This window comes from Typopeltis vanoorti, chromosome 10, assembly GCF_054136105.1.
Source record: "Typopeltis vanoorti isolate ZY-2024b chromosome 10, IOZ_Tvanoo_1.0, whole genome shotgun sequence".
NCBI classification, from domain to species: Eukaryota; Metazoa; Arthropoda; class Arachnida; order Uropygi; family Thelyphonidae; genus Typopeltis; species Typopeltis vanoorti.
In genome coordinates this window covers 106,675,490-106,687,682 of record NC_143558.1, presented here as the reverse complement: position 1 = coordinate 106,687,682, position 12,193 = coordinate 106,675,490, and the positions used below count along the sequence as shown (strand labels likewise).

Here is a 12,193-nt window from a genome sequence, read left to right as displayed (position 1 = left end):
TTACCCGACTCTGGACATCAGCCTCAACTTTGTTGTCTTCAGTCACAAAAGAACCCAAGTACCTAAATACCTTCACCCTCTCAAACTGTGCAGCTCCCTCTGGATCTTGAGCAGCTTGGCAACTCATAAAAAGGTATTTTGTCTTCTCGACATTTATTTTCAAGCCAATTTGTTTTGCAGCTTCTTCAATAGCAGTAACCAATGCCACCGCATCGTCCCGTTGATGCGCCATAACGTTCAGATCGTCAGCGTAGCCAAGAATCCTAACTTGCACCCCCATGTCGGCTCCACCTGCCACTTGCTATGTGTTTCTAATTACTTTTTACAACACTAGATTGAAGAGAATCAGAGAAAGCCCATCACTCTGCTTCACACCGGTCTGTACTTGAAACGGGTCCGAAAGGTCACCTTCTGCTTTCACTCTTGCTCTCGAACCAGCTACGCACACCTGCGCCATTTTTCGGAGTTTTCGAGGAATTCCCAGCTCTTCTAACACCTGCAATATTTTTGGGCGTATCACTGAGTTATAGGCTTTAGAAAAGTCTATGAAAATATTATGTACTTCCCGGTTATATTCTCAGCACTTTTCAAAAACTTAGCGCAGTGTGAAGAGTTGGTCTATTGTAGAACGGTTCCTCCTGAAGCTCGTCTGGTAGTCACCAAGGCACTCTTCTGGATATGGTGTGAGGCGCATTAACATGATGTTAGACAGCACCTTGTAGCCAGTCGACAGCAGTGAGATGCCCCAATAGTTGCCGCATTGAACCTTATCTCCTTTCTTATGCATGAAATCGAAGGCTACCAGATAGTGGTTGCTATCACCATCTGCTCCTCTGAAACTTCTCACATCCGAGATGGAGTTGTAGTGACGTCGATACACTAGTACATGGTCTATTTCAATAATTGCTTTATCAAATTGAAGTCGTCTATCAAGAAAAATAGTATTCAGTGAACGATGAAAATCATCTTTCCCTTCAAGAAATTTGCAAACATCACTGGCACAGGACCAAAACCAATTGGCTGTCATTTGGTGACCACTCAAGTCGTACTTAAATTATTTGAATTTAAATCGGAACAACTTCCTCTCTCTGTCTAAGATATGGGATATTTTAATCACACATCAATGAATTTCTTATTTTAAATAGCTAATGAATAATTAAGTCAGCGTGGTTAGCCTAGTGGCAGTGCGCTTTGCAACCACATGCCTGGGGAAGGAGTGTCCTAGGTTCGATTCTGGTCGGCGACGCGTTGAGCCGAAGGATCTTCCTCAACCATAGCCAAGTTAGCCGGTCTTGGGAGTGGACAGTAGGGTGTTTTTCCCCAAGTTTATCCTGGGGTTTTTCATCCCAAAGCAGGCAAACCGGCCTTGAGAACTCAACATTACAGGACATAGTATACACCGGGTAGTAGGGCTGAACATCTTATCCTGTGAACACATTGAGGTCTAATGATCAATAAACCCTCGAGACCGCAATGTAAAAGGAAGATGAGATGAATCATTAATACTGAAATATTTTCAAACTTATACTATTGCATTCTTATGTATAACATCACGCGGCTCTTAACTTTTCAAATCATTTTAATTTAATTATTCTGGTCTTAGTTGTTTTTCTATTTCTATTGTGATTCTTTCTAGTATTATCCTTGTTAGTATTTTACTTATAACACTCAGCGATGTTACACCTCTCCAATTTTTGCATTCAGGATAGGTTTCTTTTTTTTGGGTAATTTAACCAGTATTCCCTTTCTTAGCACACGCTTCTTTCTGCCATATCTCATTTAGTAAGGGATATAATTCTATAAGCTTTGGATTTGCTTTTAGCATAAAAAAAAAAAAAATCAACTAACGCCTTTTTATTCCCGTATATACGGGAGTAGGCGAGGCCATTTAGCCCTATCTAACTTTTGGAGACTGAGTGGGCAGTTCAATCTCCACTGGTACCCAATCAGAGACAGATGGCCCAAGGCTATCACTAATTAAGCGGTACGCAGTGAAGAGAGACGGCTCAAATGTGCCGCCATCTCGTGGTCTCTAACCCTAACACAATATATTTAATGTCTGAAATAATGTGGGTTCTACGGTCGATTTTCTTGAGTTTACAGGACGAAAAACCCGAGTTTCCGGGAGGAAAAACCTGCTAGCCCGTGCCAGAGATCGACTAACTCGGGAACCGGTCGAAAAAAGGCTTAGAAAAATTTCCTCTAGTCGCCGACTAGACTCGAAACCAAGACTTCCTTCGTGCGGCCTAGCGCGGTGGTGTGCAAACGCCACATCCACTGAGCTACACAGGCACACAAGCTACACAGGCTTTTAGCATATCAAAATTAAAACTGGAGAGAAAAAAAAAAGATTTATTATGCACTAAAATGACTACATATATACTTTATTTTCCTACATAATCTCCATTGTCTTGTAGGCATTTTTGGTATCGTGATACAGCTTCATACCGCCTCCAGTCAGTTCAACGATTGAGTCACGCTGATCTTCTGTTACACATTTTATTCAAAGCGCTGAGATGGGAGCCACTGATTCATCAGCAGGAACAAGAAGTAGTAACTTGTCGAGAGGTCGAGACTGTAGAGTGGGGCGTCCAAAGGGTTTTATCCAAACTTTTTAATTTATTGAATTCATCGTCTGAGTTTCTTCAGCATTTCACTATACGCATTAATATTAATTATTGTTCCTCGCTAATGAAAAGTCACGAGGAAGATCGCTCTTCGATTCCTAAAGACAGTGGCCTTTTTTCTTTTTTTTTATTCTTTTTTTTTATCGTCAGTGCCTATTTGAACTTTTTTTGCTTTTGGAGATGATGAATGGCACCACTGCATTTTTTGTTGCTTTGACTTAACGTTTATGTACGAAATCCACCTTTTGTCAAGAGTCACGATACGAAAAAAAAAGTTCATATCCATTGTAGTAACGATCCAATTTCTTTTGAACTGATTCTACTTAAACATCATAAACTTCGCATAAACAAATTAAATCAAAAATTCGCATAAACAGCAAATCATTGCTGTTTATGCGAATCCCTCAGCATTTTGGAACCATATGGCACAAAACTTCTAATATCTCACAATTTCATGATTGATTGAGCATGAAACTTCTGGTAATTCAAAAGAAAGTTCTACAATTGTGAAACGATTCATAATTTTCGTGTTCACTCTCTCCACCAAATCGTCTGTCCCCATACTTCGCCAGCCACTGCGCTTTTCATCGTGAATAGTGTTACGTCCTTATTTAAAGGGAAAAAAAGTGACAACTTTGCCTAAACTTACTGTCACTCACTACGTTGATGTACGAAAGATTTTAAAAAAATTTTCTAGTGTTTTTTTCCCTTTTTCTTTTTTTGGCGGGGAAGGGCATCTTGCCCTACCCAGGTGCTCCACTGATGGATATTGTGTTGATAGTTTGGGTATCCCGCGACGAGTCTTACGATTCCATAGAGGTACTCTTCCAATAATAATAATTATAATGTCTCGAACATCATTTCCCATGGATATTAGGAGTAATGGTAGAAATAGAAATGAAATCGGTGAATTTCTGCGGCACTTTTGATTTCCATCAACAAAAACCATACCAAGAACCTCGCAATGTTGAGATTTTTTTTATCACAACATTCAATATGAATTATTCGTAGAAAAGTAAAAAAGGATAAGGCTCGAAGGCCAAATGCTCAACTCCTGCTGAGTCACTGTATGCTAATACATAAGCGCGACCCCCATCCATATCTAATGTGGCAGTAAATTATTATCATGCGATACCTCCAGGGAGTTCAAACTCACCGAGGGAAAGTGTGCCAACAGCAATATTGAACGATTGAATCCCTACAAACTATTAACCGAGCTTGAACTTGCTTCACTTTTTCCGTGAGCCATAAGTAGCAGAGGCTCTAACAATCAACTTTGCTGCCAAATATTGTAAATGGACTTTATCTTTTGTATGCGCATCGCAGCTTTTTTCTATTAGCGTCGCTGTATATGAAATTCCCAGTGTTTCTAATAACTCTTTAACCTTATAAGTCTCATCATTATAGTTGCCTCCTTTTTTGAAATCTGCCTGGTTTAGCATATGCCAAATCTACAGTTCATTTCTATTTCTACCATTACTCCTAATATCCATGGGAAATGATGTTCGAGACATTATAATTATTATTATTGGAAGAGTACCTCTATGGAATCGTAAGACTCGTCGCGGGATACCCAAACTATCAACACAATATCCATCAGTGGAGCACCTGGGTAGGGCAAGATGCCCTTCCCCGCCAAAAAAAGAAAAAGGGAAAAAAACACTAGAAAATTTTTTAAAAATCTTTTCCTAATTAAAATTCATTTTTTATTTATGATATATTCAGTCTTCTATTTCTATACTACTTATGAATGAGCGGTCACATAAAGTGAGAATACTCACTAGCTCTCGGGAATCACTGCAGCTGTGAATGCAAGGCAAACAAAGTAGTGCTCGGGTGGGCCGACCACCACATCATTTTCCCGAGCCGGGCTTGAGGAGATTACGGCTATCGTGTACGGGGGTGGTCTAAAAAGTTCTAAGCCTAACGATGAAACAATGCATTCATAATTTCAAAATTATTTTTATTTTCAACTTAATCTCCCTTTAGATTAATACATTTTTTCCAGGGATGCTATAGCTATTATCCCGTTTCCCTGTAGTGGTTCTCATTAACATCTGCAAAATAACCCTCTACAGCTGCAATAAACTCTTGATTCGAAGAAAAACGCTGACCAGAGAGGAAGAGTTTTAGTTTTGGGAAGAGACAGAAGTCAGAGGAAGCCAAGTCTGCAGAATAGGGTGGATGTTTCAACAATTCCTAGTGCAGATCTCTTAATTTTTCCATTGCCAAAACAACTTTGTGTACAGGTGCATTGTCCTGATGAATGATTAATTTTTCTTCTACAAACCGCGTCTTTTCTCACGAATTTATTCATCTAGTCTGGTTAAAAGATAGGAATAATATTCCCTGGTTATTGTTTTACCCTTTTTAAGATAATTAATAAACAAAATGCCTTTAGCATCCCAAAACACCGATGCCATGCCTGCTGATGGAACCGACTTTGTCTTCTATGGCACTGAACAACTCCCTTCTGTCGACTGCTGTTTGGATTCTGGTGTGTAATGGTGAATCCAAGTCTCATCCACGGTAATAAATCGACGCACAGTTTTATTCTTGTTCCAAGCACTGTTCAGAGATTTTCATGTGACTGCGTTTTTGATCTGCTGTTAGCAAGCGCAGCACCCATCTTGCGCGAAGCTTTTTCGTATTCAATACTTCATGCAAAATATATCCTACACGTTCTTTTGAAATGCCTACTGAGACTATAGGCCCTATAGTCTCAGTAATTTCATGTACTTTGATTCACCGGTTATCCAATACCATATCGTGCACTTGATCAATGATTTCTGGTGTTGTTACACTTTTTTGAACGTCCTTCCCGTGGATCATCTATAAGTCTGTTAAGGACACGTTTAAACCCAGCAGCCCATATCTTAATTTTCGAAAATGAAGGAGAAGGGTGCACATAAACTTTTATGAACTTCGAATGAATTTCGTTCGGCGTTTAACCTTCTTTTACAAAAAAAAATTATAACCGCAGATACTCAATTTTATCCATTTCAAAGGATACAGTTAATACCTTTGTTTCAGACAGCTGTATAAAACAAACTACTTGACAAAATAACTTGCAACTTCACATGGATGCTTATGACATACGAGTACCAACTCGTATGTACTAACTTAGAAAAAAAAACTTGCCGATAATGTTACTATCTATGGTCGAGGCCGAGAACATTTCAGACCACACTGGTATTGGCGATCACTGCAGATGCTCAGTCATAAGTCAAGAATGCATACCACGTATGGAATACGTGGTGTGTATTCTTAAATCGTCTACTCAACTAGGCCTCCCCAAAGTCAAATCCTGAGTGCGCCACTTCCTTGAAACCATTGACAAATAAACACTTACAACTTACTCTGGCAGCCGATTTCATTCATTAATCAGTCTCCAAGCGAAACATCCACTCTTATCGCCCTTGCTAACTACACTATTACCCAATTCTTAGTGGTGATCTTTTGTTCTGCTCCCTCTAATCAAGTTCTGAAACATTTCCCTTTCTTCAGTGCTATAAAGTCCTTTATGTAACTTAAATCCCCATATCATATTCCCATCTTTTCGCCTATCAACCAATTTTTGCATTCCAGAAACCCTCAGGCTCACAGAGAACTTTCCACAGACTACCGACATTCTTGGTCGCTTGCCACTGGATCGTCTCCATCACTTCCTCATTCCCAAGAAACCCAGGTGATTAGACCTAAGCACAGTAATCCAATGGTTATATCAAGTCTTTATAAAGAAGAATGATAACTCCCTTATCTCTCTTTGTTAAGGTGTTAAAAACCGAGTAATCCTGTGAACTATCCTATCTAGTTTAGCAATATGCCCTCTTACTTTAACTCTGTTACTACTACTACCACCTCCAAATCCCTTGCTTTATGAAATTCTTGGAGTTCAGTTCCCCTCAAGGTGATACACAACTTTTAATCTTTGCTTCTCAAAATGCCTAATTTTACACTTTCCACCTTAATTTGTCATCCATTATGTCTTGCCTATACTGTTAGCCCATTTAAATTATCCTGCAAGCTCTCTACATAACCGTGATGAAATATTATTCTCTCCAGCCTTTTGTCATCAGTAGTCAAGTCAGTCTCTCCATTCAAATTATTCCCGATATCACGTTAAACAGCAGTGGTGAAGCACTGAGCCCTGCGGTAAACCCCAAGTCACCTGCCTTCTCCTGGATTGTGCTCCTCCATATACTAGAATTGCGCCAAGTTGATTGGAGTTAGAATGCAGTTTTGTTTATGGAAATCACTCGCTGTTCGTAGTATTTCGTCGCTGATGTTTGAGGATTCTCTTCCTCCTCCCCTCCTTTTATGTTTGTTTAGTTTGTTGATTTATCTCTTGCTAGTGGACTTCTCTTCTTGTGCTGTTTTTAACCTTCTTTATTTGCGAAAGCATTCATTATTAATCCAACGATTTAATTGATCCTTTTTGATCTCGCTCGTTACTTTCTGTTATTAGCCTAGCAGTAATAATGTTGAAAGTTTATTTTTCACTTGGTTAGAGTATAATAAATTTAGTTTAATCCTTTATCCAAGTGTGAGCAAACAAAGTTTGCGCCTGAAAGTATCTTCAGGACTGGGTTAAGGTGGTACACACCAGGGCAACTCGTTGCAAATTGGCAATTCCTATAGGTAGAGATGACCTGCTAATGCTTCTGCCTGATATCTCCACTTGGGCCTGGCTCCCACTGAAGAGACCTCAATAAAGGTCGAAACTAGTCTGGGTAGTGGCCCTTCCCTTAATGCATAACATTAGACATATCCGCAAGGAGATGTGTTTTGCATTATAGGAGATACTGAGATAGGAGTGTTGGTAGTTTGCTCCACCTTTGCAACGAGTTGCCCTGGTGTGTACCACCTTAACCCAGTCCTGAAGATACTTTCAGGCGCAAACTTTGTTTGCTCACACTTGGATAAAGGATTAAACTAAATTTATTATACTCTAACCAAGTGAAAAATAAACTTTCAACATCTTTCTCTAAATCCAGAGTAAATTATTAAAAAAGCACCAATTGGCAATTCCTATAGGTAGAGATGACCTGCTAATGCTTCTGCCTGATATCTCCACTTGGGCCTGGCTCCCACTGAAGAGACCTCAATAAAGGTCGAAACTAGTCTGGGTTGAAAGTTAATGTTGAAAGTTTATTTTTCACTTGGTTAGAGTATAATAAATTTAGTTTAATCCTTTATCCAAGTGTGAGCAAACAAAGTTTGCGCCTGAAAGTATCTTCAGGACTGGGTTAAGGTGGTACACACCAGGGCAACTCGTTGCAAATTGGCAATTCCTATAGGTAGAGATGACCTGCTAATGCTTCTGCCTGATATCTCCACTTGGGCCTGGCTCCCACTGAAGAGACCTCAATAAAGGTCGAAACTAGTCTGGGTAGTGGCCCTTCCCTTAATGCATAACATTAGACATATCCGCAAGGAGATGTGTTTTGCATTATAGGAGATACTGAGATAGGAGTGTTGGTAGTTTGCTCCACCTTTGCAACGAGTTGCCCTGGTGTGTACCACCTTAACCCAGTCCTGAAGATACTTTCAGGCGCAAACTTTGTTTGCTCACACTTGGATAAAGGATTAAACTAAATTTATTATACTCTAACCAAGTGAAAAATAAACTTTCAACATCTTTCTCTAAATCCAGAGTAAATTATTAAAAAAGGGTGGCACACCAATTGGCAATTCCTATAGGTAGAGATGACCTGCTAATGCTTCTGCCTGATATCTCCACTTGGGCCTGGCTCCCACTGAAGAGACCTCAATAAAGGTCGAAACTAGTCTGGGTAGTGGCCCTTCCCTTAATGCATAACATTAGACATATCCGCAAGGAGATGTGTTTTGCATTATAGGAGATACTGAGATAGGAGTGTTGGTAGTTTGCTCCACCTTTGCAACGAGTTGCCCTGGTGTGTACCACCTTAACCCAGTCCTGAAGATACTTTCAGGCGCAAACTTTGTTTGCTCACACTTGGATAAAGGATTAAACTAAATTTATTATAGCAGTAATAATGTTATTTCTGAGTAATATGAAATGAGAGTCTCAATGAGTTGTTCAAACTCATCGTATTTATCATCAGGGATATTTGTTAATAGCAGGGAAATTTGATGAATCACATTGCATGGTTTTGTTTCATTTCAAATGGCTGGTTCAATTGATGGAAATACGAGAATTGTGTTGAGATTGCGCCCAGGTAAGATGAAACACGTTATTAAAAAACAAACACACACACACACAAAAAAAACGGCTGTACTCCTGTTCTATACAGTATTAAGGCCAATCTTTATTCTGAAGTGCCAGATCATAGCTGCTTTTTGGAGGGTGTAAGAACTGTGATTGGTGTGTAGTCTTATGTATTGATCGAATGTAGTGTGCAACTGTATACGCAAAAATGGCTTGAGGTACCTGATTTATTTTGTTTTATCCTTCGCCACTTGACAGTCAAGATGTTCAATCGCCATCGGGAAGAGAAAAATAATCGCCAAAGATCATTCTCATCGCCAAGTAGATAGTACATGACCTCCCATAGATTTTTAAAACTATCATAACAACTTCAAGAAAGTTATAATGAAACCTGTGTTTCATGTAATTATTATATTCAATGTTTGCCCAAGTAAACAAAATAGCTATCAACAGTACTAAAGAACCACCCTATCCCTAGAATAACTGGGGTCAAAATTTTTTCGCCCTCACAACACACATCCATGATCATCTCCTGTTGTAGCATTCATTAAAGTTTGGGTTATATTTTGAATTTTTTTATATTTTTTATTATTATTATGAATGGTGTTTTTTCTCGGAAAGTCTCCCCGTTTGTGTTTTGCAGTCTTCCTTCATCCAGAAAAGTATCTGGTAATGTTCTTTCCAATTTTTTTAATCTCTTGAATTGTTCCAGTTTTATTATTATTTTTATCTTTCGTTTTTAGTGGTCTGTTTTGGGGTGTTTTTGCTAATTCTTTTATAATTTTATGTACAGCCTTACTATTATTCCTTTTATTGGCATCTTTACTGGATTTATTTTTGCTTTTTCTTCAAACCAAGCATTTTTGGCAGATCTGTACATTATTTCTATTTTTTTTTTTTTTCAGTCTTTTATAATGTTGCTTATTAGTAAGGTCTAACATAGACTATACTGTATTTTAACATTAATAGCCTGGGCTTACAACTTGCCTATATACTGCAGTTTTATTGACTTCAAACAAGCATTTGATTCCATTGACAGGAAAAAATAAACATCTTAAAATATATGATGTTTGATTCAGAAATACAAACCTTTATTACAAATTATTTAAAGATAACAAAGCAACTGTCATTTAAGAAAATAAAAACAGACTTATTCAAAGTAATAAAGGAGTCGTGTAGGGTTGCCCACTCTCACGAAATTTATTACTAATTATCTTGACATATGGTAAACCATAGTTGAAGAACCAGGTCTACAGATACATGGTGCAAATATCAACCACATTAAATATGCAGACAATATTATTCTTTCAGAATCTAAACCACAGAATAAACAATTTTAAATGAAGAATGCAGAACTTTTGGAATGAAAATCAGTTAAGTAAAACTAAAGGAAATTAATATAGAAAGAGACGAGGAAAATATTTCAATAATCTTTGAAAATCATATTCCTGAACAAGTAAAGTCTTGAAACAGAGTCTTGAAACTTGGAACGTGAGAACATTATATAAACTAGCGAATTTTGGCAACCTTATACAGGAAATAAAAAGACTTAAAGTTGATGTGATGGGAACTAGTGAAACAAGATGGCCTAATATGGGAAAACGAGAAAGATGGATTTACATTTGTATATTCTGGTGGAGAGAAGCATGAATATGGAGTGGGTTTCATGATTAAGAAAGACATCTTTAAATGTGTAATAGGGCTGTGGCCCATAAACGAAAGAATAATACTTATTAAATTAGCCGCAAAGCCTTTTAACATCATAATTATCCAGGTTTATGTCCCTACGATGAATCACAATGATGAAGAAATAGAAGATTTTTATAATAACTTACAAAAGTCTATAGAATATGTAAAATCAAATGAGATACTCATAGTGATGGGTGACTTGAATGCAAAGGTTGGAGAAGGGGAAGAAAATCCAGTTGTTGGAAAATTTGGACTAGGTGACAGAAATGAAAGAGGTGAGAGATTGATACAATTCTGCATTCAAAACAACTTGCGCATAAAGAATACTTTCTTTCAACATCCAAAGCGCAGACTGTATACTTGGACAAACCCTGATAACTATAAGAAACCAAATAGATTTCATAATGATAAATAATAGATACAAAAATAATATAACCAACATATAAACATACCCAGGTGCTGATATAGGTTCAGACCATAACCCTGTTGTGTCCACTTTAAAAATTAAACTAAAAAACATTTCTAAAAACAATCATACTGAAAGACTTGACTTCACAGCTCTGAATATACCTGACAACATAATGGTGTTTAACTCACAAATTAGGAAGAAATTAGATCATGTAGGATATAAAACAGAAGACAATATACTTTGTAACACAGAGGAAATTGAAAACAGGTAGTCAAATTTTAGAAGTGCAATATATAAGACAGCTAACGAGGTTATCCCAAAATTTAAATACAATAAGAAAAAACCCTGGATGACTGAATCAATACTAGAACTTATGAATGAAAGATGAAAAAAGAAAAGTACACAACAGTATAGAATACTCAGTAAAATTATAAAAAATGAATGCAGGAAAGCCAAAGACAAGTGGCTAAATGAAAAATGGAAAGAAATAGAGGAATTGGACAAGAAACACAATTGTAAAGAAATGCATAAATCAATCCAAGCCCTGACAAATAAAAAGAAAAATTTCAACCATAATCCTTGTATAAAAGATCAAAATGGAAAAATGCTACTAGAGACACAAGATATCATAAAAAGATGGAAAGAATATGGGAAAAGAACTGTTTGACTCTGATCGCACAGATGCACCAGATATACAAAATATAGATGGTGAACCAATTACATATGAAGAAATAGAATACGCTCTAAGCCAAATGAAAACAGTTAAACACCAGGCCCTGATCAGATCTCTATTGAATTGTTAAAGAAAGTAAATGAAAACACACTTAATGACCTAAAGGTTATTTTTAATAACATCTATGATTCAGGATACATCCCTGATGATCTAAGGAAACCCATCTTTGTCACTATTCCCAAAATTCCAAGAACTTTTGAATGTAGACATTCAAAAGTTCTTGGAATATTTTAAACTTATTAAAATATTAGTCTATATTTACAGAATATAGACTAATAAGTTTAACAAGCCATGTTACAAAGTTACTACTGAGAATAATCATAGAAAGAATAAAAGGCACTTTGTCAGTAGAAATAGAAGACACTCAATCAGGTTTTCAAAAAGACAAAGGTACAAGAGAAGGAATCTTCAATTTGAAAACATTATGTGAAAGATGCCTTGACAACCAGAAAAGCATATATCTTTGTTTTATTGATTACACCAAAGCATTTGATTCAATAGATCACAAGAAATTAATACATATCCTACAGAATAATGGGTTA

At 37.2% G+C, this 12,193-nt stretch overlaps 1 protein-coding gene across 3 annotated transcripts in view; it reads left to right on the top strand.

Moving 5' to 3' along the window:
* Positions 1-8,699: 8,699 nt before the first annotated feature.
* The window catches only part of LOC150102652 (prostaglandin reductase 2-like), a 175,536-nt gene continuing 172,042 nt past the window's right edge, over positions 8,700-12,193 (top strand). For 2 of the 3 annotated variants that reach the window (XM_090398961.1, XM_090398959.1), the window contains exon 1: positions 8,700-8,830. In XM_090398961.1, the coding sequence (XP_090255087.1) occupies positions 8,779-8,830 (52 nt within the window). In that variant the 5' untranslated portion in view covers positions 8,700-8,778. Of the gene's footprint in view, positions 8,831-8,903; positions 9,039-12,193 lie in introns of those variants that run through there. The other variant, XM_090398960.1, reaches the window with a different exon arrangement.